The sequence below is a fragment of the Parambassis ranga genome, chromosome 20, assembly GCF_900634625.1.
Source record: "Parambassis ranga chromosome 20, fParRan2.1, whole genome shotgun sequence".
NCBI classification, from domain to species: Eukaryota; Metazoa; Chordata; class Actinopteri; family Ambassidae; genus Parambassis; species Parambassis ranga.
This window is the reverse complement of record NC_041040.1, coordinates 7,238,127-7,265,981: the sequence shown is the minus strand read 5'-3', so window position 1 is coordinate 7,265,981 and position 27,855 is coordinate 7,238,127. Positions and strand designations below refer to the sequence as shown.

Below are 27,855 nucleotides of genomic sequence, written 5' to 3'. Positions count from 1 at the left end.
GCTGGTTGAGGAAGAACAAAAACAACAGACATTGCAAAGGAAAGAATATTGAACTGATCGACTGAACCTGTGTGTGCATTGAACTGATATGGACCTTTGACCCTGTTTGTGATTATAAGAGAATCAGTCACACAAACACACCGTTAGTTAAATTGGATACAAGAAATGTGGCTATTTGTTCTGACTAAATTAGCTCCGCTCTGCCTCGTCTTTATCTCCTTAAGACCCATAGCAGAAGTAGTTCTAAGTCACAGTGATGGAAGGAGGTTTTACACAGACATGTGTTCAGACAGTCAGCAGTGTGCTACATTGTGCTAAGTTTATGTTTCACATGAGAAAATATGTGTGGTTGATGAACAGAGAAGGATAAACTTTAGTTGTGGTTTGATGTGAAAAAACAAACTTTAAGTTGCTTTGTTTCAGAGGTGAGGCTCAAGATGATGTTAGACTTAAAGGAACGGCATGCATGGGAGTTTAAAAACGTGTTAAAGTTAAAAGGAGAAGATGATGGCTTAATGGAAAAGCCAGGCACATATTTAAAGATGCACATGACCTAAGTCATCTTTTCATCGTCTTTCTTCTGACAACAAAGAACGTTTTACTCTCCAGGAGACTTCAATAATGAACCTGTGTTCAGATGATGAGGTCTTAATTAGGGCCCGAGCACCGAATGGTGCAAGAGCCCTATTTAAATGCAAGCGTTTCTTATTATTATACTTGATTATTCTTCCGGCATCGCGATTTTGACCCCCTGAACATGCTCAAAATCTCACCAAACTTGGCACAAAATTGTCCCCCGACGAAAATCGCAACTTGCCACTGTCACCATTGGTGGGCGTGGCCACATGACTCTGCAGCGCCCCCTGCAGTGTGAAAATATTCACTGCAAGTGCTAAAGACTTCAGACTCGATACACTGATGTATCACCTCGTGACAAGAAAAAAAGCCTCTTGGATGAAAATTCCACGACGTACAGGAAGTCCGCCATTTGGAAAAAACCACACCATGTTCCAATTTGCACTCCCCGCGGTTTTTTGACCTCCCCGTAGGGGACTTGCTCCATTGGGCTGAAAATTGGTGCACTTCCCCTTAAGGGGTCAAGGACCAACAGTTATCAAAACCGCAGCACTTCGTCATACGGTCTGGCTGTTGCGCCACCACGACGTTGACCCTTCGGCAACACACAGTTTTTGTGGCTGTACCTCCCACATACTTCATCCACTGTGGATGAAAAAAATCAGTCATGCTGAGCCTGTCATTCTGAACAGATTGATATAATTATATGCACATGCAGGCGTGGCCACATGGCTCGCCAGCGCCCCCTACTTTGACATGTGGGTTGCACTTTCACCTACACACACGGAAATTGGTATACATATGTCACACCTGTAGCCGTGCAAAAAAAGTCTCTTGGAGGTATCCTCTAAAACGCACAGGAAGTCCGCCATTTTGGAAAACCCACGCCATTTTGCATTTTTTTTCTCCCCACACTCCTCCTAGTGGATTTGTCCAATCCATCTGAAACTTGATCTGGTTACTCTTAAGGCAACCAAAAGTTATCAAAAACGCAGCACTTCGTCACGGTCTGGCTGTGGCACCACCACGAAGTTGACCCTTCGCCAACGCACAGGAAATAGATGTATTTTTGGCTGTATCTCCCACATACTTCATCCTATGTGGATGAAACTTTACAGTCATGCTGAACATCGGACACTGCACAGATTGACATGCTGATATGCTACAGTCACTGCGCCACATACTGGCCAGAGGACCTGTCTTTTCTACATGTGTGTTTTGCTGTACTCTTCTGCCCTGCAGACCACAGCCCGTGCTGGTACAGCTGGGCGAGAGGTCGTGGGACGATAGGAGAGGCGGCGGCTGCTGGTCCCGCTGACCGCAAGGGCTGCGAGAGCCCGTCATCGCTGCTTGCAGCTTTAGTTTAAATTGCAGTTTGTTAGCATTTCATAGAAGATGTATGGAAACAATCATACTGAGGTTACAACACAATGACTTCATTCATTTATATATAGTATTAAAGAAAGAAAAGTGTCCCATTGGAACGTGTCAGACTGCTCTGGTCGGTCCTCACCTTCTCTCTTTCTCTCTGCCTCAGGTCCTCCTGTGTCTCCTCTCTTTGTAAAGCTGAGCTGCAGCTGACAGAACCTTTTCATTGTGTTTGTTAGAGGAGGATAGTCTGTATGCAAATATACAGGCAGACAATGCTCCACTCTAGCAGGATAATAACAATACAGCCCTTCACTGTCTTTGATTTAGACCACGATATGGGCCTAATAGTGTGTCAGAACTAACACTAAAATTCAAACTGTTGTCTCGTTGGAAGGTGGAATGTAGCCTTGCATTTACACTACTTCTGGTTTTACAGGTGTTTTGGAACCCAGACCTCTTCATCACTGCACCAAAGAAGATGGAAGCACTGTAACTTTAGAGCTGAACCCAGAGAAGAGTTTTACAGCAGAACAACATTTGGAGTGTCACTTAAAAATGACTCCAGAGTTACCATGAGTGTTACTCTGGTAACAGGAGCATCTAAACACTGCAGTCTGTAAATTTAAACCAATTGAAGTAGGTGACAATGAGTCATTTATTTAAAATTATTTCTGAGAATATCGCTGTTATTATTAACACCCTCTCTACAGAAGCCTCTAAAAGTTCACTTCCTCCCTCACAGTGTTGGAGGAGGAAGCTTAAAGACTTCTTTAAAAACTATGGGTCTGTTGGTTTTAACCTCACAACGACTAAACAGAGAAGTGTTTTATTGTTCTGCTGCTGATCAACTGAAACCCTGTGAGAGGACCGTCATGGCAGCCCTGTGTGTGAACCTGCTGACAGTCAACATGTTTCTGAGCGTCTTCTTTCTTCCAGGTGAGCTGTTTGTTCACTTTGAAACATTTGATTGTTCAAAGGACGCACACATGCTGCTGAACTGCAGTTTGTGTATCATCAACACATGTTGTTCATCATCAGTCTGGTTTTACAGGTGATTTGGCTGAATGTCCTGACGAGTCAAAACTCTTCATCACTGCACCGAAGAAGATGGAAGCACTGAGTGGATCCTGTTTGCACATCCCATGTAACTTTAGATCTGAACCAGAAGCAGAGTTTGACAGCACAAGACCAACATTTGGAGTGTGGATGAAAACTGACAGCGAATTTGTCAATATTAAAAACAATGCTGTCTTCAACAGCAGTGAAAGAGTTAACAAATATCCAATGAACATTACTGGAAATCTGAGTCAGAAAAACTGCTCCACTCTGTTTTCTAATTTAACCACAAGTCATACAGACACATACTTCTTCAGAGTTATTAACAGTCCATACAGAGCAACAGCTTCCTGTGATCCTCTTCAAATAACAGTTAAAGGTAAGACAGTTTGTTTTTATGAGTCTATAATATTATTGTTGAGGATAAAAAGTGAAATGAGTGGTTTGGTCTCCATGAATGTAACCTTCACTGTGAAATGAAATATCTGCTGTAGGATTATCAACAGTATCAGTCAGAGTGCAGAGCTGAAGAAAGCAGTGAGTTAACACAGAGTTAGTACAGATGGACCCTGCTGACATACTTACAGTATACATGAGGCTGTCTGTATGTTCTGCCTCCAGCTGTCTGCAGTCCTTGTTGTTAATATAAACTTTATACATTTGATATAACTTCATATTTCTCTGTGTCCTCTGTGAACTGACAGATTCTCCTTGGAGTCCCAGCATTCATATCTCAGCTGGTGATCTGAAGGAGAAGCAGTCTGTCTCTATAACCTGCTCAGCTCTCACTCCCTGTCCACACTCCCCTCCTCAACTCACCTGGAATCTCCACCCAGACTCTCACAGTGAAACAGAGGAGAACAAAGATGGAACCTTCACAACTAAACTGCAGCAGACCATCACTCTGTCACACACACATGATGGATACAACATCAGCTGCTCTGCCACATATCCTGTGAATGGAGGACGAAACAAGACAGCAGAGACACAGCAGACTCTCAGTGTTTCATGTAAGTGATCCTGTCAGCACATCATGGTTCAGCTGTTTGTGATGAAGAAAGTTCATGTCTGTCACATCTTCCTCAGATGCTCCTAGAGACACCTCAGCATCCATCAGTCCATCAGGTTTGCTGTCAGCAGGTATCTGGGTGAACCTGACCTGCTCCAGCAGAGCCAAGCCTCCCATCAGCAGCTTCACCTGGTTCAAGAACACCAAAGATGGACCCAAGAAAGTCCATGAAGGACACATGTACAGCCTGGAAATGACCAACATGGCAGACATAGAGCTTCATTACTGTGTGGCTACAAATGCTCTTGGTGATCAGACGTCTTCATGGGCTCATTTGAATGTTTCAGGTAAATAACTGAACTGAATCTGCTCTTTATCTAAATTGTTGTCTGTAACTCATATATGTTTTTTATATATATTTATATATAATTCGTTCAGTGTATATTGAGTTAGTTTCCTTTTTTGAGCATGTTTCCAGTAGAGAGAAGTTGACCCTGCTGTGTTGTTACAGGTGTTCGTACTGTGAATGTCTACATGACAGTGAAGATCACAGGGATTCTGATGCTCTGCAGTGCAGTCGTCATCTTTGAGTGGTGAGACAAGCTTCTCTATGATCTGATACTTTGCAGCTTTTAAAAGTCAGCATTTAATGTTTTTAACATTTTGATCTTTTTCCTTCAGTTGGTTCAGATCAAGGTTCTCAAACAAAGCAGAGGAGGTAAACTGCTGAGCTGGTTGTTACTAAAACTGTGAAAGGAGGAAGGAGCTCTGACTCCTCACTAACACCTCTCTGTGTGTCGCTTCATTTCCACAGACAGACGACGTCAACAGAGTGATTGAGATTCAAGCATCATGAGCCACAAGCAGAGGAGGACATTGCTCAGATCAATGGAACGATTGATTATTTCATATTCTTAGTTTAGTTTAGTTTTCTTAGTTTCACTTACATTGTTGTTGTGTGTGTCCGCTCACTGTTTGGTTTTCATGTTGCTGAATAGGTTAAATGTTATGAAACACTGTGGTTGGAAACTGTAAGGCATCAGACCACAGAGACTGTACACACCACACAAGAATACTGCTCATTTTTTGCAGACATGCAGCAGTTCTTCAATCTTGTTGTATTCAGTCTGTTATTCTCTGTATTATTTATCAGATCCAGCTCACAACTTTTCATGTAAAATATGTTTTGTTCCTCAGAGTCAAACGGCTGCACAGTTTCCTCTTCAAACACCAGCAGCTGGAACACAGGAAGAAATCCTCTATGGAGACATCAGCATCTCCAGTCGGAGACCTGGACCGTCCTCTGTCTCAGTGCAGGACAGTGGACAGCAGCAGGACACAGTGTACGCACAGGTCAAAGTCAGCAGCAGCCCACAGCCTGCTGATGCAGAAGAACTCTATGCTCAAGTGAAGAAATAATGAGTTCCCTTCACTTCCTGTTTTACATTTTAATGTTAAAGGAAACATTATGTGTTGACCACAGTGACTTCTTTGTCTTTGTAAAGGTGAGAAATGTAACAACTATTAAGAAAAGCAGAAAGCTGCTGTCAGTCTCAGTTCCTGTGTAATCCTAAAAAGATGTTTCACTGCTGTCGTCTGCAGAAAAGCAGAAGCAGCTGCTGTAAATATGAACATGACAGAGGACTGTTAACATGTATGAATCTGTTATCACTTGAGTGGAACCTTTCGGTTTCGAGTCACCACATGCAGCATACATGCTGAGGATCATCAACAGTAAAACCACAGACTCCCTCACAGCCCTCTTTGTTTCTACCTGCAGCTGTTTGTGCAGTGAAGTGTGATATTCTGTTGGAATATTTTCCAGATATCTTACAGCTGGTTTCTAGTATTAGTTCTTCCATGAAAATGTGATGGTATCAATATTTTTACTTGTGTAAACATAGTTGTGTTATTGATGAAGCCTGCAATAATTAAACTTGAAGACAGAAACAAATTTGGGCCTTCAGATCCTAATGATCAAGTTTGTATCCTGACTATTCAAATTCCAGCCTGGAGTCCCTTGGTGTAGCACATCTCCTGAGCAATCTTAGCTCTTTCTTCTTTAATGAATCTTTCAAGCCCCTCCAGATTGGGGTACTGGCCATGATGGAAAAGAAAGTAACAACCAAAACCCAGTTTGTGGACGGCTCTTCTGTTGTATTTTTATTTATTTATTTTATCTTTACTTTCATTTTTTCACCTGGCGGTTCACTTCAGTGCAGGAAAAAACTCTTGGGGCTTCAGCAACATATGAAATTCAGCTACACCACAAAGAGAGTGGTCATTCCTTTGAGGATAATAATGCCCAAATTCTAGACAGGGAGGACAGATGGTATGAAAGAGGAGTCAAAGAAGCCATCTATGTGAAATTGGAAAAACCCTCTCTGAACAGAGGAGGAGGGCTGAGGCATCAGCTCTCACCTGTTTCCAACTCTGTTCCTTCATCCCTTCCTAGCAGACTTCACTCCCATTCAACTCTAACGATGGGCCGTCAACTAGTCCTGCACATGGACTAGACACAGTTTCTGGTCGTTACCTGACTATTAACCAACTATAGGGATCTTAGTCATGTGAGCTCCTGCAAGATCCACCCACAGAGGTCCTGAACACATAAAACTCAGATTCCCAACCAGAATAGAACTGAAGAAGAATGACTATGCCCTGGATGAATGAGAGCATCAACAGATATGCTGTATGAAATACATTTTGTAGTATGTAATAGGTGCTGAAAAGTTGTGCACAAACTGTTTTCACAGCCCCAGTGGCCTAATGGATAAGGCACTGGCCTCCTAAGCCAGGGATTGTGGGTTCGAGTCCCATCTGGGGTGGCTGTCAGCAGAGAGTTTGGCCTCAGGTCTGGGCATCTTTGACATGGGAAGCTGCTACAGTGCCACCTGCTGGAGGGTTTGTGTCTCTCAGCTTTGATGGTTCATTTTCATATCATCTGATAACTCATTCTAACTCAAAAATCAGACTTGTGTGTCCAAGTTAGATTTTAGTTGCTTCAGCCTGGATTTGTCTTTGTATCTGGTCCAAAATACTCTAACTTTATCAGTAAGCTCCACTACAAACACAAACACTGTGATAGTCCACCAGAATTATTGCACTGTGTAAGTGAGAGCCTGTGTGTTGCACAATGAATAGAAACTGTTTATTCTATTTTCACATCTACCTCAACTCTAACTGTGCCTTTATATCTTATGATACTACTTCTAAATTTAGCCCCATGTCAAAGCATGCTTTCCCTTTTCCTCCTGTCTCTTCCTCAGACCTATTTTGCTCAAAACCATGTTTACAAAACTGTGAAAGCAGGTGGCGCTCTGCTTTTGGGATTCACTGACAATGCCAGCTTACATGCCATATTTGTACAAACTTATTTTTAACAGCATATCTTTAAATGTTAGAAAATCATCTGGGTAGAGGGTAAGCATAATGCCTTTAGTATGGCTTATTTTTTGTGCATGATGCTTTAAAATGTGTTAAAAACAACAACAACAACACAAAAAGGAAATCTTTTATTAAAAAAGAAAAAGAGAAAAGCAAGTGTGGCATGTTGTCATTATTTCCTGGACCTGAAAGCCTGGCATGTATTGCAGGTGTAATAGGATTGAGCAAGGCTCAGTTACGCCCCCTGCTGTGTGTTTGCAGTATTTACCACTACAATGCACCAAGTGTGTGTGAAGAAGGAAAATGAGCATGTTATCTGTCATTACCAGAAGTGAAACACACACACACTACTTACAAGAATATCGAAATCTGAAACACAACCCAACAGTGTAGGCGGCATAAAAACACCCGAGAAAAGTTGTAGCCAGGATTTTATAAAAAATAAATTGATCTCCATTGTAGAAAATATGAACAGGTTGAAATAATAAACTTTTTAAGATTCAAGTTAATAATGTTTAGTTCAATTCTCTTTTTTAAAATCAAACAAGCAGTAGCTGTCTTTGTTCAGCAGGGGGCACTAAAAACACATCACCAGGATAGATGAACAATTTATTTCATTTTGTTTACTTTTGTTTAGTTTTGTCAGAACTCTGAATTTTCTTTCACTTTTGGAGTCACTTCTCAGTCTGAGCTGGTTGAGGAAGAACAAAAACAACAGACATTGCAAAGGAAAGAATATTGAACTGATCGACTGAACCTGTGTGTGCATTGAACTGATATGGACCTTTGACCCTGTTTGTGATTATAAGAGAATCAGTCACACAAACACACCGTTAGTTAAATTGGATACAAGAAATGTGGCTATTTGTTCTGACTAAATTAGCTCCGCTCTGCCTCGTCTTTATCTCCTTAAGACCCACAGCAGAAGTAGTTCTAAGTCACATTGTAGGAAGGAGGTGTTACACAGACATGTGTTCAGACAGTCAGCAGTGTGCTACATTGTGCTAAGTTTATGTTTCACATGAGAAAATATGTGTGGTTGATGAACAGAGAAGGATAAACTTTAGTTGTGGTTTGATGTGAAAAAACAAACTTTAAGTTGCTTTGTTTCAGAGGTGAGGCTCAAGATGATGTTAGACTTAAAGGAACGGCATGCATGGGAGTTTAAAAACGTGTTAAAGTTAAAAGGAGAAGATGATGGCTTAATGGAAAAGCCAGGCACATATTTAAAGATGCACATGACCTAAGTCATCTTTTCATCGTCTTTCTTCTGACAACAAAGAACGTTTTACTCTCCAGGAGACTTCAATAATGAACCTGTGTTCAGATGATGAGGTCTTAATTAGGGCCCGAGCACCGAATGGTGCAAGAGCCCTATTTAAATGCAAGCGTTTCTTATTATTATACTTGATTATTCTTCCGGCATCGCGATTTTGACCCCCTGAACATGCTCAAAATCTCACCAAACTTGGCACAAAATTGTCCCCCGACGAAAATCGCAACTTGCCACTGTCACCATTGGTGGGCGTGGCCACATGACTCTGCAGCGCCCCCTGCAGTGTGAAAATATTCACTGCAAGTGCTAAAGACTTCAGACTCGATACACTGATGTATCACCTCGTGACAAGAAAAAAAGCCTCTTGGATGAAAATTCCACGACGTACAGGAAGTCCGCCATTTGGAAAAAAACCACACCATGTTCCAATTTGCACTCCCCGCGGTTTTTTGACCTCCCCGTAGGGGACTTGCTCCATTGGGCTGAAAATTGGTGCACTTCCCCTTAAGGGGTCAAGGACCAACAGTTATCAAAACCGCAGCACTTCGTCATACGGTCTGGCTGTTGCGCCACCACGACGTTGACCCTTCGGCAACACACAGTTTTTGTGGCTGTACCTCCCACATACTTCATCCACTGTGGCTGAAAAAAATCAGGCATGCTGAGCCTGTCATTCTGAACAGATTGATATAATTATATGCACATGCAGGCGTGGCCACATGGCTCGCCAGCGCCCCCTACTTTGACATGTGGGTTGCACTTTCACCTACACACACGGAAATTGGTATACATATGTCACACCTGTAGCCGGCGGCTGCTGGTCCCGCTGACCGCAAGGGCTGCGAGAGCCCGTCATCGCTGCTTGCAGCTTTAGTTTAAATTGCTGTTTGTTAGCATTTCATAGAAGATGTATGGAAACAATCATACTGAGGTTACAACACAATGACTTCATTCATTTATATATAGTATTAAAGAAAGAAAAGTGTCCCATTGGAACGTGTCAGACTGCTCTGGTCGGTCCTCACCTTCTCTCTTTCTCTCTGCCTCAGGTCCTCCTGTGTCTCCTCTCTTTGTAAAGCTGAGCTGCAGCTGACAGAACCTTTTCATTGTGTCTGTTAGAGGAGGATAGTCTGTATGCAAATATACAGGCAGACAATGCTCCACTCTAGCAGGATAATAACAATACTTCACTATATACAGCCCTTCACTGTCTTTGATTTAGACCACGATATGGGCCTAATAGTGTGTCAGAACTAACACTAAAATTCAAAATGTTGTCTCGTTGGAAGGTGGAATGTAGCCCTGCATTTACACTACTTCTGGTTTTACAGGTGTTTTAGAACTCAGACCTCTTCATCACTGCACCAAAGAAGATGGAAGCACTGTAACTTTAGAGCTGAACCCAGAGAAGAGTTTTACAGCAGAACAACATTTGGAGTGTCACTTAAAAATGACTCCAGAGTTACCATGAGTGTTACTCTGGTAACAGGAGCATCTAAACACTGCAAGTCTGTAAATTTAAACCAATTGAAGTAGGTGACAATGAGTCATTTATTTAAAATTATTTGAGAGAATATCGCTGTTATTATTAACACCCTCTCTACAGAAGCCTCTAAAAGTTCACTTCCTCCCTCACAGTGTTGGAGGAGGAAGCTTAAAGACTTCTTTAAAAACTATGGGTCTGTTGGTTTTAACCTCACAACGACTAAACAGAGAAGTGTTTTATTGTTCTGCTGCTGATCAACTGAAATCCTGTGAGAGGACCGTCATGGCAGCCCTGTGTGTGAACCTGCTGACAGTCAACATGTTTCTGAGCGCCTTCTTTCTTCCAGGTGAGCTGTTTGTTCACTTTGAGACATTTGATTGTTCAAAGGACGCACACATGCTGCTGAACTGCAGTTTGTGTATCATCAACACATGTTGTTCATCATCAGTCTGGTTTTACAGGTGATTTGGCTGATTGTCCTGACAGATCAAAACTCTTCATCACTGCACCGAAGAAGATGGAAGCACTGAGTGGATCCTGTTTGCACATCCCATGTAACTTTAGATCTGAACCAGAAGACGAGTTTGACAGCACAAGACCAACATTTGGAGTGTGGATGAAAAATGACTCCAGATTTGCCAATATTAAAAACAATGCTGTCTTCAACAGCAGTGGAACAGTTAACAAATATCCAATGAACATTACTGGAAATCTGAGTCAGAAAAACTGCTCCACTCTGTTTTCTAATTTAACCACAAGTCATACAGACACATACTTCTTCAGAATTAATAACGGTCCATACAGAAGAACAGCTCTCTGTGATCCTCTTCAAATAACAGTTAAAGGTAAGACAGTTTGTTTTATTACAGTATACATGAGGCTGTCTGTATTTTCTGCCTCCAGCTGTCTGCAGTCCTTGTTGTTAATATAAACTTTATACATTTGATATAACTTCATATTTCTCTGTGTCCTCTGTGAACTGACAGATTCTCCTTGGAGTCCCAGCATTCATATCTCAGCTGGTGATCTGAAGGAGAAGCAGTCTGTCTCTATAACCTGCTCAGCTCTCACTCCCTGTCCACACTCCCCTCCTCAACTCACCTGGAATCTCCACCCAGACTCTCACAGTGAAACAGAGGAGAACACAGATGGAACCTTTACAACTAAACTGCAGCAGACCATCACTCTGTCACACACACATGATGGATACAACATCAGCTGCTCTGCCACATATCCTGTGAATGGAGGACGAAACAAGACAGCAGAGACACAGCAGACTCTCAGTGGTAGGAGTAAGACATTTGTGAAGATAGTATGTTGTGGTTTTACAGCAGGGTTAAACTTTAACTTTACAAAGAAAATATTCTTTCTTTCAGGAACCTGGGAGCCGTCACTGCTGATCAGTCCCACTGGTCAAGTGTCAGTTGGCAGCCAGGTGAATCTGACCTGCTCCTGCAGAGCAAACCCTCCTGTTAGCAGCTTTCTCTGGTTCAGGATCAGCGATGGCAGACTTGAGATAATCAAAGCAAATGCACAGGTTTACAGCTTTAAGGTGACCAGCAGGGATCGAGACGTGCTGTTCTATTGTGGATGCAGGCAGGATGCAGACTTCCAGCTGTCAGCAGCACGTCAGCTGATACTTGAAGGTGAGAACGTGAATGACAGTTTGTGACGAGTCCATCAGGCTGATGGTGACCATGCTGTCATGTTACAGGTCATCGGGGTGGGGCTGGTGTCCAAGTTATAGTGAAGACTCTTGGAATCATAATCCTTGTCTGCACAGTCATCGTCTTTGAGTGGTAAGACAAATATTTCCTTAAATATATATAGAGCAAAAAAAAAAACACTCATTCTGTTTTATGTGTCTTTCAGCTGGTTTAGATCAACACGCTCCAAGCAGGCGGGGCTGGTAAGCTGCCACATGAGGAACGGCTCATCAATCATAACTGTAGATGTGACTGGCTGTTCTTCTGTCTTTACAGGCAACACCCTGTGACACCAGCACAGCTGTAGCATGGACGGCAACAAATGCACAAACGACTTGATGTGTTGCAATTCAGCCAGGTTACGAGTGAGGCCATGTGAGATTAGATCAAACATGTTTCTGCACTTCTGCTTTTTTTATGGTAGATCTTTGCTACTGCTAAAGTCCACTTGAAACAGGAATAAAAAACTTTTGTTTACCTCATGTGGTCTGCGTTCTGGGACCTTTTTTGTTTTTCTTTTTTTCATATTCAGTGTTGTGGCCACATTGTGGATTCACAAACTGTGGTTTCACTCTGACCATCAATATAAAGCAGAAGGAAGCAGTTCTGGCTCCATATTCAACACCGACAGCAGCGTGATAGGCGGCAGAAACAGTAACTCTCACAGTTACAGTTTGTCAGATTATAAAGAGCATGGAAGTTCTACCTTCTGTTAACCAAACCAAGTGTTTTATTCTGTGCATAAAGAACCCGATCAGAGAATGAAAAACACAAAACAAGGGTTCAAACAAAAATACAGGGAGCCAAAGTTCAAGGTCTCAGAAACGAACCAAAAAAAACTCAAAGTCCCAGAGTTCATGAAGGCCCAGGCCATGGGCCAAGAGGAAGCACAGCGCGGACGGGGCTGAGGACCCCCCGGGGTCCGGGCGAAAGGGGTCCGGGCGGGAGGAGCGATGGAATGTGTTGACCAAAGTGACTTTTTTGTCTTTGTAAAGGTGAGAAATGTAACAACTATTAAGAAAAGCAGAAAGCTGCTGTCAGTCTCAGTTCCTGTGTAATCCTAAAAATATGTTTTACTGCTGTCGTCTGCAGAAAAGCAGAAGCAGCTGCTGTAAATATGAACATGACAGAGGACTGTTAACATGTATGAATCTGTTATCACTTGAGTGGAACCTTTCGGGTTCGAGTCGCCACATGCAGCATACATGCTGAGGATCATCAACAGTAAAACCACAGACTCCCTCACAGCCCTCTTTGTTTCTACCTGCAGCTGTTTGTGCAGTGAAGTGTGATATTCTGTTGGAATATTTTCCAGATATCTTACAGCTGGTTTCTAGTATTAGTTCTTCCATGAAAATGTGATGGTATCAATATTTTTACTTGCGTAAACATACTTGTGTTATTGGTGAAGCCTGCAATAATTAAACTTGAAGACAGAAACAAATTTGAGCCTTCAGATCCTAATGATCAAGTGTGTATCCTGACTATTCAAATTCCAGCCTGGAGTCCCTTGGTGTAGCACATCTCCAGAGCAATCTTAGCTCTTTCTTCTTTAATGAATCTTTCAAGCCCCTCCAGATTGGGGTACTGGCCATGATGGAAAAGAAAGTAACAACCAAAACCCAGTTTGTGGACGGCTCTTCTGTTGTATTTTCATTTATTTATTTTATCTTTACTTTCATTTTTTCACCTGGCGGTTCACTTCAGTGCAGGAAAAAACTCTTGGGGCTTCAGCAACATATGAAATTCAGCTACACCACAAAGAGAGTGGTCATTCCTTTGAGGATAATAATGTCCAAATTCTAGACAGGGAGGACAGATGGTATGAAAGTAGTATGTAATACGTGCTGAAAAGTTGTGCACAAGCTGTTTTCACAGCCCTAGTGGCCTAATGGATAAGGCACTGGCCTCCTAAGCCAGGGATTGTGGGTTCGAGTCCCATCTGGGGTGGTTGTCAGCAGAGTGTTTGGCCTACGGTCTGGGCATCTTTGACATGGGAAGCTGCTACAGTGCCACCTGCTGGAGGGTTTGTGTCTCTCAGCTTTGATGGTTCATTTTCATATCGTCTGATCACTCATTCTAACTCAAAAATCAGACTTGTGTGTCCAAGTTAGATTTTAGTTGCTTCAGCCTGGTTTTGTCTTTGTATCTGGTCCAAAATACTCTATAGCTAACTTTATCAGTAAGCTCCACTACAAACACAAACACTGTGATAGTCCAGAATTATTGCACTGTGTAAGTGAGAGCCTGTCTGTTGCACAATGAATAGAAACTGTTTATTCTATTTGCACATCTACCTCACCTCTAACTGTGCCTTTATATCTTATGATACTACTTCTAAATTTAGCCCCATGTCAAAGCATGCTTTCCCTTTTCCTCCTGTCTCTTCCTCAGCCCTATTTTGCTCAAAGCCATGTTAAGAAACCTGTGAAAGCAGGTGGCTCTCTGCTTTTGGGATTCACTGACAATGCCAGCTTACATGCCTTATTTGTACAAACTTATTTTTACAGCATATCTTTAAATGTTAGAAGATCATCTGGGTAGAGGGTAAGCATAATGCCTTTAGTATGGCTTATTTTTGTGCATGATGCCTTAAAATGTGTTAAAAACAACAACAACACAAAAAGGAAATCTTTTATTAAAAAAAGAAAAAGAGAAAAGCATGTGTGGCATGTTGTCATTATTTCCTGGACCTGAAAGCCTGGCATGTATTGTAGGTGTAATAGGATTGAGCAAGGCTCAGTTACGCCCCCTGCTGTGTGTTTGCAGTTTTTACCACTGCAATGCACCAAGTGTGTGTGAAGAAGGAAAATGAGCATGTTATCTGTCATTACCAGAAGTGAAACACACACACACTACTTACAAGAATATCGAAATCTGAAACACAACCCAACAGTGTAGGCGGCATAAAAACACCCGAGAAAAGTTTTAACCAGGATTTTATAAAAAATAAATTGATCTCCATTGTAGAAAATATGAACAGGTTGAAATAATCAATAAACATTTTAAGATTCAAGTTAATGTTTAGTTCAATTCTCTTTTTTGAAATCGAACAAGCAGTAGCTGTCTTTGTTCAGCAGGGGGCACTAAAAACACATCACCAGGATAGTTGGACAATTTATTTCATTTTGTCTGTTTACTTTTGTTTAGTTTTGTCAGAACTCTGAATTTTCTTTCACTTTTGGAGTCACTTCTCAGTCTGAGCTGGTTGAGGAAGAACAAAAACAACAGACATTTCAAAGGAAAGAATATTGAACTGATTGACTGAACCTGTGTGTGCATTGAACTGATATGGACCTTACGGTATAAGAGAATCAGTCACACAAACACACCGTTAGTTAAATTGGATACAAGAAATGTGGCTATTTGTTCTGACTAAATTAGCTCCGCTCTGCCTCGTCTTTATCTCCTTAAGACCCACAGCAGAAGTAGTTCTAAGTCACAGTGTAGGAAGGAGGTGTTACACAGACATGTGTTCAGTCATCAGTGTGCTACATTGTGCTAAGTTTATGTTTCACATGAGAAAACATGTGTGGTTGATGAACAGCTGTGATGTGAAAAAACTAAACTCATCTGAACAAACTTCAAAATAGTTGCTTTGTTTCAGAGGTGAGGCTCAAGATGACGTTAGACTTAAAGGAACGGCATGCATGGGAGTTTAAAAACATGTCAAAGTTAAAAGGAGAAGATGATGGCTTAATGGAAAAGCCAGGCACATATTTAAAGATGCACATGACCTAAGTCATCTTTTCATCGTCTTTCTTCTGACAACAAAGAAAGTTTTATTCTCCAGGAGACTTCAATAATGAACCTGTGGTCAGATGATGAGGTCTTAATTTAAATTGCTGTTTGTTAGCATTTCATAGAAGATGTATGGAAACAATCATACTGAGGTTACAACACAATGACTTCATTCATTTATATATAGTATTAAAGAAAGAAAAGTGTCCCATTGGAACGTGTCAGACTGCTCTGGTCGGTCCTCACCTTCTCTCTTTCTCTCTGCCTCAGGTCCTCCTGTTTCTCCTCTCTTTGTAAAGCTGAGCTGCAGCTGACAGAACCTTTTCATTGTGTCTGTTAGAGGAGGATAGTCTGTATGCAAATATACAGGCAGACAATGCTCCACTCTAGCAGGATAATAACAGTACTTCACTATATACAGCCCTTCACTGTCTTTGATTTAGACCACGATATGGGCCTAATAGTGTGTCAGAACTAACACTAAAATTCAAAATGTTGTCTCGTTGGAAGGTGGAATGTAGCCCTGCATTTACACTACTTCTGGTTTTACAGGTGTTTTGGAACCCAGACCTCTTCATCACTGCACCAAAGAAGATGGAAGCACTGTAACTTTAGAGCTGAACCCAGAGAAGAGTTTTACAGCAGAACAACATTTGGAGTGTCACTAAAAAATGACTCCAGAGTTACCATGAGTGTTACTCTGGTAACAGGAGCATCTAAACAATACAGTCTGTAAATTTAAACCAATTGAAGTAGGTGACAATGAGTCAGTTATTTAAAATTATTTCTGAGAATATCGTTGTTATTATTAACACCCTCTCTACAGAAGCCTCTAAACGTTCACTTCCTCCTTTACAGTGTTGGAGGAGGAAGCTTAAAGACTTCTTTAAAAACTACGGGTCTGTTGGTTTTAACCTCACAACGACTAAACAGAGAAGTGTTTCAACTGAAATCCTGTGAGAGGACCGTCATGGCAGCCCTGTGTGTGAACCTGCTGACAGTCAACATGTTTCTGAGCGTCTTCTTTCTTCCAGGTGAGCTGTTTGTTCACTTTGAGACATTTGATTGTTCAAAGGACGCACACATGCTGCTGAACTGCAGTTTGTGTATCATCAACACATGTTGTTCATCATCAGTCTGGTTTTACAGGTGATTTGGCTGATTGTCCTGACGAGTCGAAACTCTTCATCACTGCACCGAAGAAGATGGAAGCACTGAGTGGATCCTGTTTGCACATCCCATGTAACTTTACAGCTAAACCAGGAGAAGATAAAGAAGAGTTTAACAGCACAAGACCAACATTTGGAGTGTGGATGAAAAATGACAGCGAATTTGTCAATATTAAAAACAATGCTGTCTTCAACAGCAGTGAAAGAGTTAACAAATATCCAATGAACATTACTGGAAATCTGAGTCAGAAAAACTGCTCCACTCTGTTTTCTAATTTAACCACAAGTCATACAGACACATACTTCTTCAGAGTTAATAACAGTCCATACAGAAGAACAGCTCTCTGTGATCCTCTTCAAATAACAGTTAAAGGTAAGACAGTTTGTTTTTATGAGTCTATAATATTATTGTTGAGGATAAAAAGTGAAATGAGTGGTTTGGGTCTCCATGAATGTAACCTTCACTGTGAAATGAAATATCTGCTGTAGGATTATCAACAGTATCAGTCAGAGTGCAGAGCTGAAGAAAGCAGTGAGTTAACACAGAGTTAGTACAGATGGACCCTGCTGACATACTTACAGTATACATGAGGCTGTCTGTATGTTCTGCCTCCAGCTGTCTGCAGTCCTTGTTGTTAATATAAACTTTATACATTTGATATAACTTCATATTTCTCTGTGTCCTCTGTGAACTGACAGATTCTCCTTGGAGTCCCAGCATTCATATCTCAGCTGGTGATCTGAAGGAGAAGCAGTCTGTCTCTATAACCTGCTCAGCTCTCACTCCCTGTCCACACTCCCCTCCTCAACTCACCTGGAATCTCCACCCAGACTCTGACAGTGAAACAGAGGAGAACACAGATGGAACCTTTACAACTAAACTGCAGCAGAACATCACTCTGTCACACACACATGATGGATACAACATCAGCTGCTCTGCCACATATCCTGTGAATGGAGGACGAAACAAGACAGCAGAGACACAGCAGACTCTCAGTGTTTCATGTAAGTGATCCTGTCAGCACATCATGGTTCAGCTGTTTGTGATGAAGAAAGTTCATGTCTATCACATCTTCCTCAGATGCTCCTAGAGACACCTCAGCATCCATCAGTCCATCAGGTTTGCTGTCAGCAGGTATCTGGGTGAACCTGACCTGCTCCAGCAGAGCCAAGCCTCCCATCAGCAGCTTCACCTGGTTCAAGAACACCAAAGATGGACCCAAGAAAGTCCATGAAGGACACATGTACAGCCTGGAAATGACCAACATGACAGACATAGAGCTTCATTACTGTGTGGCTACAAATGCTCTTGGTGATCAGACGTCTTCATGGGTTCATTTGAATGTTTCAGGTAAATATAAGACTGAACCCGCTCCCTCCTGTTTTGTTTTCTTTTGCTTTGTAGCTTTGTGTGTTTACCACCTTTAAGTGTATGAGTTATCATATGTATAAAATCTGTCTATATATTTTTTCTTGACATTTTCTTAGTTCATGACTGTTTTGTTTTGTTTTTCTTTGAACAGACAGTTTTCAACACACAGCTGCAGTTGTTGCAGTGATCGTTGTCGTTGCTCTCGTCTGTCTGGCTCTCTGTGTTTGGTGAGTGTTCTACATTAAATCTACAGCTCCTCACAGTGAACCTTCAGGTCCTTATTGTGTGACTTCATGTCAGTCCTCCTTCAGGGCTTCAATAACCAACAACTCTCTAATGTCTTCCAGGAGGTTTAAGAAATGTCAAAGTCAACTAGAGACACTGGTGGGTACATTTTACACTTACATTGTTGTTGTGTGTGTCTGGTCACTGTTTGGTTTTCATGTTGCTGAATAGGTTAAATGTTATGAAACACTGTGGTTGGAAACTGTAAGGCATCAGACCACAGAGACTGTACACACCACACAAGAACACTGCTCATTTCTGCAGACGTGCAGCAGTTCTTCAATCAGAAACTTGTTGTATTCAGTCTGTTATTCTCTACATTATTTATCAGATCCAGCTCACAACTTTTCATGTAAAATACGTTTTGTTCCTCAGAGTCAAACGGCTGCACAGCTTCCTCTTCAAACACCAGCAGCTGGAACACAGGATGAAATCCACTATGGAGACATCAGCATCTCCAGTCAGAGACCTGGACCGTCCTCTGTCTCAGTGCAGGACAGTGGACAGCAGCAGGACACAGTGTACGCACAGGTCAAAGTCAGCAGCTGCCCACAGCCTGCTGATGCAGAAGAACTCTATGCTCAAGTGAAGAAATAATCAGTTCCCTTCACTTCCTGTTTTACATTTTAATGTTAAAGGAAACATTATGTGTTGACCAAAGTGACTTCTTTGTCTTTGTACCAGTGAGAAATGTAACAACTATTAAGAAAAGCAGAAAGCTGCTGTCAGTCTCAGTTCCTGTGTAATCCTAAAAAGATGTTTCACTGCTGTCGTCTGCAGAAAAGCAGAAGCAGCTGCTGTAAATATGAACATGACAGAGGACTGTTAACATGTATGAATCTGTAATCAATTGAGTGGAACCTTTTGGGTTCGAGTCACCACATGCATCATACATGCTGAGGATCATCAACAGTAAAACCACAGACTCCCTCACAGCCCTCTTTGTTTCTACCTGCAGCTGTTTGTGCAGTGAAGTGTGATATTCTGTTGGAATATTTTCCAGATATCTTACAGCTGGTTTCTAGTATTAGTTCTTCCATGAAAATGTGATGGTATCAATATTTTTACTTGTGTAAACATAGTTTTGTTATTGATGAAGCCTGCAATAATTAAACTTGAAGACAGAAACAAATTTGAGCCTTCAGATCCTAATGATCAAGTTTGTATCCTGACTATTCAAATTCCAGCCTGGAGTCCCTTGGTGTAGCACATCTCCTGAGCAATCTTAGCTCTTTCTTCTTTAATGAATCTTTCAAGCCCCTCCAGATTGGGGTACTGGCCATGATGGAAAAGAAAGTAACAACCAAAACCCAGTTTGTTGACTGCTCTTCTGTTGTATTTTCATTTATTTATTTTATCTTTACTTTCATTTTTTCACCTGGCGGTTCACTTCAGTGCAGGAAAAAACTCTTGGGGCTTCAGCAACATATGAAATTCAGCTACACCACAAAGAGAGTGGTCATTCCTTTGAGGATAATAATGTCCAAATTCTAGACAGGGAGGACAGATGGTATGAAAGAGGAGTCAAAGAAGCCGTCTATGTGAAATTGGAAAAACCCTCTCTGAACAGAGGAGGAGGGCTGAGGCATCAGCTCTCAACTGTTTCCAAGTCTGTTCCTTCATCCCTTCCTGGCAGACTTCACTCCCATTCAACTCTAACGATGGGCCGTCAACTAGTCCTGCACATGGACTAGACACAGTTTCTGGTCGTTACCTGACTTTTAACCAACTATAGGGATCTTAGTCATGTGAGCTCCTGCAAGATCCACCCACAGAGGTCCTGAACACATAAAACTCAGATTCCCAACCAGAATAGTTGCAGAACTGAAGAAGCCACTTGGGGGAGTGGCGAAACATCTTAAAAAAAACAAACTATCCTTGAGTCCAGTTTCCTCGATTTAAACACTTGGAAATGACTATGACCTGGATGAATGAGAGCATCCACAGATATGCTGTATGAAATACATTTTGTAGTGTGTAATAGGTGCTGAAAAGTTGTGCACAAACTGTTTTCACAGCCCCAGTGGCCTAATGGATAAGGCACTGGCCTCCTAAGCCAGGGATTGTGGGTTCGAGTCCCATCTGGGGTGGCTGTCAGCAGAGAGTTTGGCCTCAGGCCTGGGCATCTTTGACATGGAAGCTGCTACAGTGCCACCTGCTGGAGGGTTTGTTTCTCTCAACTTTGATGGTTCATTTTCATATCATCTGATCACTCATTCTAACTCAAAAATCAGACTTGTGTGTCCAAGTTAGATTTTAGTTGCTTCAGCCTGGTTTTGTCTTTGTATCTGGTCCAAAATACTCTAACTTTATCAGTAAGCTCCACTACAAACACAAACACTGTGATAGTCCACCAGAATTATTGCACTGTGTAAGTGAGAGCCTGTCTGTTGCACAATGAATAGAAACTGTTTATTCTATTTGCACATCTACCTCACCTCTAACTGTGCCTTTATATCTTATGATACTACTTCTAAATTTAGCCCCATGTCAAAGCATGCTTTCCCTTTTCCTCCTCAGCCCTATTTTGCTCAAAGCCATGTTTACAAATCTGTGAAAGCAGGTGGCGCTCTGCTTTTGGGATTCACTGACAATGCCAGCTTACATGCCATATTTGTACAAACTTATTTTTAACAGCATATCTTTAAATGTTAGAAAATCATCTGGGTAGAGGGTAAGCATAATGCCTTTAGTATGGCTTATTTTTTGTGCATGATGCTTTAAAATGTGTTAAAAACAACAACAACACAAAAAGGAAATCTTTTATTAAAAAAAAAAGAGGAAAAGCATGTGTGGCATGTTGTCATTATTTCCTGGACCTGAAAGCCTGGCATGTATTGTAGGTGTAATAGGATTGAGCAAGGCTCAGTTACTCCCCCTGCTGTGTGTTTGCAGTTTTTACCACTGCAATGCACCAAGTGTGTGTGAAGAACGAAAATGAGCATGTTATCTGTCATTACCAGAAGTGAAACACACACACACACTACTTACAAGAATATCGAAATCTGAAACACAACCCAACAGTGTAGGCGGCATAAAAACACCAGAGAAAAGTTTTAACCAGGATTTTATAAAAAATAAATTGATGTCCATTGTAGAAAATATGAACAGGTTGAAATAATCAATAAACTTTTTAAGATTCAAGTTAATAATGTTTAGTTCAATTCTCTTTTTTAAAATCAAACAAGCAGTAGCTGTCTTTGTTCAGCAGGGGGCACTAAAAACACATCACCAGGATAGATGAACAATTTATTTCATTTTGTTTACTTTTGTTTAGTTTTGTCAGAACTCTGAATTCTCTTTCACTTTTGGAGTCACTTCTCAGTCTGAGCTGGTTGAGGAAGAACAAAAACAACAGACATTTCAAAGGAAAGAATATTGAACTGATCGACTGAACCTGTGTGTGCATTGAACTGATATTGACCTTTGACTTTTGACCCTGTTTGTGATTATAAGAGAATCAGTCACACAAACACACCGTTAGTAAAACTGACGTTCCTTTAAATCTAACGTCATCTTGAGCCTCACCTCTGAAACAAAGCAACTATTTTGAAGTTTGTTCAGATGAGTTTAGTTTTTTCACATCAAACCACAACTAAAGTTTATCCTTCTCTGTTCATCAACCACAGGTTTTCTCATGTGAAACATAAACTTAGCACAATGTAGCACACTGCTGACTGTCTGAACACATGTCTGTGTAACACCTCCTGCAAAAAAGGTAAAGTAGGTGACAATGAGTCGGTTAGTTAAAATTATTTCTGAGAATATCGTTGTTATTCACACCCTCACTACAGATGCCCCTAAAAGTTGACTTCCTCCCTCACAGTGTTGGAGGAGGACCCTTAAAGACTTCTTTAAAATCTATGTGTCTGTTGGTTTTAACCTCACAACGACTAAACAGAGAAGTGTTTCATTGTTCTGCTGCTGATCAACTGAAATCCTGTGAGAGGACCGTCATGGCAGCCCTGTGTGTGAACCTGCTGACAGTCAACATGTTTCTGAGCGTCTTCTTTCTTCCAGGTGAGCTGTTTGTTCACTTTGAAACATTTGATTGTTCAAAGGACGCACACATGCTGCTGAACTGCAGTTTGTGTATCATCAACACATGTTGTTCATCATCAGTCTGGTTTTACAGGTGATTTGGCTGATTGTGATACAGACTCACACCTCTTCATCACTGCACCGAAGAAGATGGAAGCACTGAGTGGATCCTGTTTGCACATCCCATGTACCTTTACAGCTGAACCAGGAGAAGAAGAGTTTGACAGCACAAGACCAACATTTGGAGTGTGGATTAAAACTGACTACGGATTTGACTATATTAAAAACAATGCTGTCTTCAACAGCAGTGGAACAGTTAACAAATATCCAATGAACATTACTGGAAATCTGAGTCAGAAAAACTGCTCCACTCTGTTTTCTAATTTAACCACAAGTCATACAGACACATACTTCTTCAGAGTTTATAACGGTCCATACATATCAACAGCTTCCTGTGATCATCTTCAAATAACAGTTAAAGGTAAGACAGTTTGTTTTTATGAGTCTATAATATTATTGTTGAGGATAAAAAGTGAAATGAGTGGTTTGGGTCTCCATGAATGTAACCTTCACTGTGAAATGAAATATCTGCTGTAGGATTATCAACAGTATCAGTCAGAGTGCAGAGCTGAAGAAAGCAGTGAGTTAACACAGAGTTAGTACAGATGGACCCTGCTGACATACTTACAGTGTACATGAGGCTGTCTGTATTTTCTGCCTCCAGCTGTCTGCAGTCCTTGTTGTTAATATAAACTTTATACATTTGATATAACGTCATATTTCTCTGTGTCCTCTGTGAACTGACAGATTCTCCTTGGAGTCCCAGCATTCATATCTCAGCTGGTGATCTGAAGGAGAAGCAGTCTGTCTCTATAACCTGCTCAGCTCTCACTCCCTGTCCACACTCCCCTCCTCAACTCACCTGGAATCTCCACCCAGACTCTCACAGTGAAACAGAGGAGAACACAGATGGAACCTTTACAACTAAACTGCAGCAGACCATCACTCTGTCACACACACATGATGGATACAACATCAGCTGCTCTGCCACATATCCAGTGAATGGAGGACGAAACAAGACAGCAGAGACACAGCAGACTCTCAATGTTTCATGTAAGTGATCCTGTCAGCACATCATGGTTCAGCTGTTTGTGATGAAGAAAGTTCATGTCTGTCACATCTTCCTCAGATGCTCCTAAAGACACCTCAGCATCCATCAGTCCGTCAGGTTTGCTGTCAGCAGGTATCTGGGTGAACCTGACCTGCTCCAGCAGAGCCAAGCCTCCCATCAGCAGCTTCACCTGGTTCAAGAACACCACAGATGGACCCAAGAAAGTCCATGAAGGACACATGTACAGCCTGGAAATGACCAACATGGCAGACATAGAGCTTCATTACTGTGTGGCTACAAATGCTCTTGGTGATCAGACGTCTTCATGGGCTCATTTCAATGTTTCAGGTAAATAAAGGAACTGAATCGGCTCCTTATCTAAATTGTTGTCTGCAACTCGTATATGTTTTTTATATATATTTACATATAATTTGTTCAGTGTATATTGAGTTTTTGAGCATGTTTCCAGTAGAGAGAAGTTGACCCTGCTGTGTTGTTACAGGCGTTCATACTGTGAATGTCTACATGACAGTGAAGATCACAGGGATTCTGATGCTCTGCAGTGCAGTCGTCATCTTTGAGTGGTGAGACAAGCTTCTCTATGATCTGATGTTTGCAGCTTTTAAAAGTCAGCATTTAATGTTTTTAACATATTGATCTTTTTCCTTCAGTTGGTTCAGATCAAGGTTCCCAAACAAAGCAGAGGAGGTAAACTGCTGAGCTGGTTGTTACTAAAACTGTGAAAGGAGGAAGGAGCTCTGACTCCTCACTAACACCTCTCTGTGTGTCGCTTCATTTCCACAGACAGACGACGTCAACAGAGTGATTGAGATTGAAGCATCATGAGCCACAAGCAGAGGAGGACATTGCTCAGATCAATGGAACGATTGATTATTTCATATTCTTAGTTTAGTTTAGTTTTCTTAGTTTCACTTACATTGTCGTTGTGTGTGTCCGCTCACTGTTTGGTTGTCATGTTGCTGAATAGGTTAAATGTTATGAAACACTTTTGGCAACACTGTGGTTGGAAACTGTAAGGCATCAGACCACAGAGACTGTACACACCACACAAGAATACTGCTCATTTTTGCAGACATGCAGCAGTTCTTCATTCTTGTTGTATGCAGTCTGTTATTCTCTACATTATTTATCAGATCCAGCTCACAACTTTTCATGTAAAATACGTTTTGTTCCTTAGAGTCAATCGGCTGCACAGCTTCCTCTTCAAACACCAGCAGCTGGAACACAGGAAGAAATCCTCTATGGAGACATCAGCATCTCCAATCGGAGACCTGGACCGTCCTCTGTCTCAGTGCAGGACAGTGGACAGCAGCAGGACACAGTGTACGCACAGGTCAAAGTCACCAGCTGCACACAGCCTGCTGATGCAGAAGAACTCTATGCTCAAGTGAAGAAATAATGAGTTCCCTTCACTTCCTGTTTTACATTTTAATGTTAAAGGAAACATTATGTGTTGACCACAGTGACTTTTTTGTCTTTGTACCAGTGAGAAATGTAACAACTATTAAGAAAAGCAGAAAGCTGCTGTCAGTCTCAGTTCCTGTGTAATCCTAAAAAGATGTTTCACTGCTGTCGTCTGCAGAAAAGCAGAAGCAGCTGCTGTAAATATGAACATGACAGAGGACTGTTAACATGTATGAATCTGTAATCACTTGAGTGGAACCTTTCGGGTTCGAGTCGCCACATGCAGCATACATGCTGAGGATCATCAACAGTAAAACCACAGACTCCCTCACAGCCCTCTTTGTTTCTACCTGCAGCTGTTTGTGCAGTGAAGTGTGATATTCTGTTGGAATATTTTCCAGATATCTTACAGCTGGTTTCTAGTATTAGTTCTTCCATGAAAATGTGATGGTATCAATATTTTTACTTGTGTAAACATAGTTGTGTTATTGATGAAGCCTGCAATAATTAAACTTGAAGACAGAAACAAATTTGAGCCTTCAGATCCTAATGATCAAGTGTGTATCCTGACTATTCAAATTCCAGCCTGGAGTCCCTTGGTGTAGCACATCTCCAGAGCAATCTTAGCTCTTTCTTCTTTAATGAATCTTTCAAGCCCCTCCAGATTGGGGTACTGGCCATGATGGAAAAGAAAGTAACAACCAAAACCCAGTTTGTGGACGGCTCTTCTGTTGTATTTTTATGAGGAGTCAAAGAAGCCATCTATGTGAAATTGGAAAAACCCTCTCTGAACAGAGGAGGAGGGTTGAGGCATCAGCTCTCACCTGTTTCCAACTCTGTCCCTTCATCCCTTCCTGGCAGACTTCACTCCCATTCAACTCTAACGATGGGCCGTCAACTAGTCCTGCACATGGACTAGACACAGTTTCTGGTCGTTACCTGACTATTAACCAACTATAGGGATCTTAGTCATGTGAGCTCCTGCAAGATTCACCCACAGAGGTCCTGAACACATAAAACTCAGATTCCCAACCAGAATAGAACTGAAGAAGCCACTTGGGGGAGTGGCGAAACATCTTAAAAAAAAACTATCCTTGAGTCCAGTTTCCTCGATTTAAATACTTGGAAATGACTATGACCTGGATGAATGAGAGCATCCACAGATATGCTGTATGAAATACATTTTGTAGTATGTAATAGGTGCTGGAAAGTTGTGCACAAGCTGTTTTCACAGCCCCAGTGGCCTAATGGATAAGGCACTGGCCTCCTAAGCCAGGGATTGTGGGTTCGAGTCCCATCTGGGGTGGTTGTCAGCAGAGAGTTTGGCCTCGGGTCTGGGCATCTTTGACATGGGAAGCTGCTACAGTGCCACCTGCTGGAGGGATTGTGTCTCTCAGCTTTGATGGTTCATTTTCATATCGTCTGATCACTCACTCTAATTCAAAACTCAGACTTGTGTGTCCAACTTAGATTTTAGTTGCTTCAGCCTGGTTTTGTCTTTGTATCTGGTCCAAAATACTCTAACTTTGTCAGTAAGCTCCACTACAAACACAAACACTGTGATAGTCCAGAATTATTGCACTGTGTAAGTGAGAGCCTGTCTGTTGCACAATGAATAGAAACTGTTTATTCTATTTGCACATCTACCTCACCTCTAACTGTGCCTTTATATCTTATGATACTACTTCTAAATTTAGCCCCATGTCAAAGCATGCTTTCCCTTTTCCTCCCGTCTCTTCCTCAGCCCTATTTTGCTCAAAGCCATGTTTACAAAACTGTGAAAGCAGGTGGCGCTCTGCTTTTGGGATTCACTGACAATGCCAGCTTACATGCCATATTTGTACAAACTTATTTTAACAGCATATCTTTAAATGTTAGAAAATCATCTGGGTAGAGGGTAAGCATAATGCCTTTAGTATGGCTTTTTGTGCATGATGCCTTAAAATGTGTTAAAAACAACAACAACACAAAAAGGAAATCTTTTATTAAAAAAAGAAAAAGAGAAAAGCATGTGTGGCATGTTGTCATTATTTCATGGACCTGAAAGCCTGGCATGTATTGTAGGTGTAATAGCATTGAACAAGGCTCAGTTCCGCCCCCTGCTGTGTGTTTGCAGTTTTTACCACTACAATGCACCAAGTGTGTGTGAAGAAGGAAAATGAGCATGTTATCTGTCATTACCAGAAGTGAAACACACACACACACTACTTAGAAGAATATCGAAATCTGAAACACAACCCAACAGTGCAGGCGGCATAAAAACACCCAAGAAAAGTTTTAGCCAGGATTTTATAAAAAATAAATTGATCTCCATTGTAGAAAATATGAACAGGTTGAAATAATCAATAAACTTTTTAAGATTCAAGTTAATAATGTTTAGTTCAATTCTCATTTTTAAATCAAACAAGCAGTAGCTGTCTTTGTTCAGCAGGGGGCACTAAAAACACATCACCAGGATAGATGAACAATTTATTTCATTTTGTCTGTTTACTTTTGTTTAGTTTTGTCAGAACTCTGAATTTTCTTTCACTCTTGGAGTCACTTCTCAGTCTGAGCTGGTTGAGGAAGAACAAAAACAACAGACATTTCAAAGGAAAGAATATTGAACTGATCGACTGAACCTGTGTGTGCATTGAACTGATATTGACCTTTGACTTTTGACCCTGTTTGTGAATATAAGAGAATCAGTCACACAAACACACCATTAGTAAAACTGACGTTTCTTTAAATCTAACGTCATCTTGAGCCTCACCTCTGAAACAAAGCAACTATTTTGAAGTTTGTTCAGATGAGTTTAGTTTTTTCACATCAAACCACAACTAAAGTTTATCCTTCTCTGTTCAT

At 41.3% G+C, this 27,855-nt stretch overlaps 3 protein-coding genes, 1 long non-coding RNA gene and 4 other non-coding genes across 8 annotated transcripts; all 8 read left to right on the top strand.

Annotated features, from left to right (window-relative positions):
• The first annotated feature begins 2,760 nt into the window (after positions 1–2,760).
• Positions 2,761–5,070, top strand: LOC114453092 (sialoadhesin-like). The gene is made up of 7 exons (XM_028432756.1): positions 2,761–2,883; positions 2,999–3,382; positions 3,708–4,013; positions 4,090–4,359; positions 4,524–4,605; positions 4,694–4,730; positions 4,827–5,070. Exons 1-7 carry the CDS (start codon positions 2,820–2,822, stop codon positions 4,866–4,868), a joined length of 1,185 nt encoding a protein of 394 aa, XP_028288557.1. The 5' UTR covers positions 2,761–2,819; the 3' UTR covers positions 4,869–5,070.
• A 1,697-nt stretch (positions 5,071–6,767) lies between these two features.
• trnar-ccu (transfer RNA arginine (anticodon CCU)) lies at positions 6,768–6,840 on the top strand. The gene has a single exon. It is a non-coding gene; the product is annotated as a tRNA-Arg (tRNA).
• A 3,599-nt stretch (positions 6,841–10,439) lies between these two features.
• Positions 10,440–19,031, top strand: LOC114453565 (B-cell receptor CD22-like). The gene is made up of 7 exons (XM_028433517.1): positions 10,440–10,507; positions 16,758–17,150; positions 17,477–17,782; positions 17,859–18,128; positions 18,301–18,376; positions 18,497–18,533; positions 18,810–19,031. The coding sequence occupies exons 1-7, from the start codon at positions 10,444–10,446 to the stop codon at positions 19,029–19,031; spliced, it is 1,368 nt and encodes a 455-aa protein (XP_028289318.1). The 5' UTR covers positions 10,440–10,443.
• Positions 13,745–13,817, top strand: trnar-ccu (transfer RNA arginine (anticodon CCU)). Its single transcript has one exon. It is a non-coding gene; the product is annotated as a tRNA-Arg (tRNA).
• A 1,420-nt stretch (positions 19,032–20,451) lies between the features above and the next one.
• On the top strand, positions 20,452–20,524 carry trnar-ccu (transfer RNA arginine (anticodon CCU)). Its single transcript has one exon. It is a non-coding gene; the product is annotated as a tRNA-Arg (tRNA).
• Positions 20,525–22,167: 1,643 nt separating this feature from the next.
• LOC114453564 (myeloid cell surface antigen CD33-like) lies at positions 22,168–23,653 on the top strand. Its single transcript, XM_028433516.1, has 4 exons — positions 22,168–22,175; positions 22,261–22,454; positions 22,570–22,956; positions 23,283–23,653. The coding sequence occupies exons 1-4, from the start codon at positions 22,168–22,170 to the stop codon at positions 23,594–23,596; spliced, it is 903 nt and encodes a 300-aa protein (XP_028289317.1). The 3' UTR covers positions 23,597–23,653.
• Positions 23,654–24,097: 444 nt separating this feature from the next.
• Positions 24,098–24,445, top strand: LOC114453118 (uncharacterized). Its single transcript, XR_003672413.1, has 3 exons — positions 24,098–24,170; positions 24,258–24,294; positions 24,391–24,445. It is a non-coding gene; the product is annotated as an uncharacterized LOC114453118 (long non-coding RNA).
• A 1,799-nt stretch (positions 24,446–26,244) lies between these two features.
• trnar-ccu (transfer RNA arginine (anticodon CCU)) lies at positions 26,245–26,317 on the top strand. The gene has a single exon. It is a non-coding gene; the product is annotated as a tRNA-Arg (tRNA).
• The last annotated feature ends 1,538 nt before the right edge of the window (positions 26,318–27,855 follow it).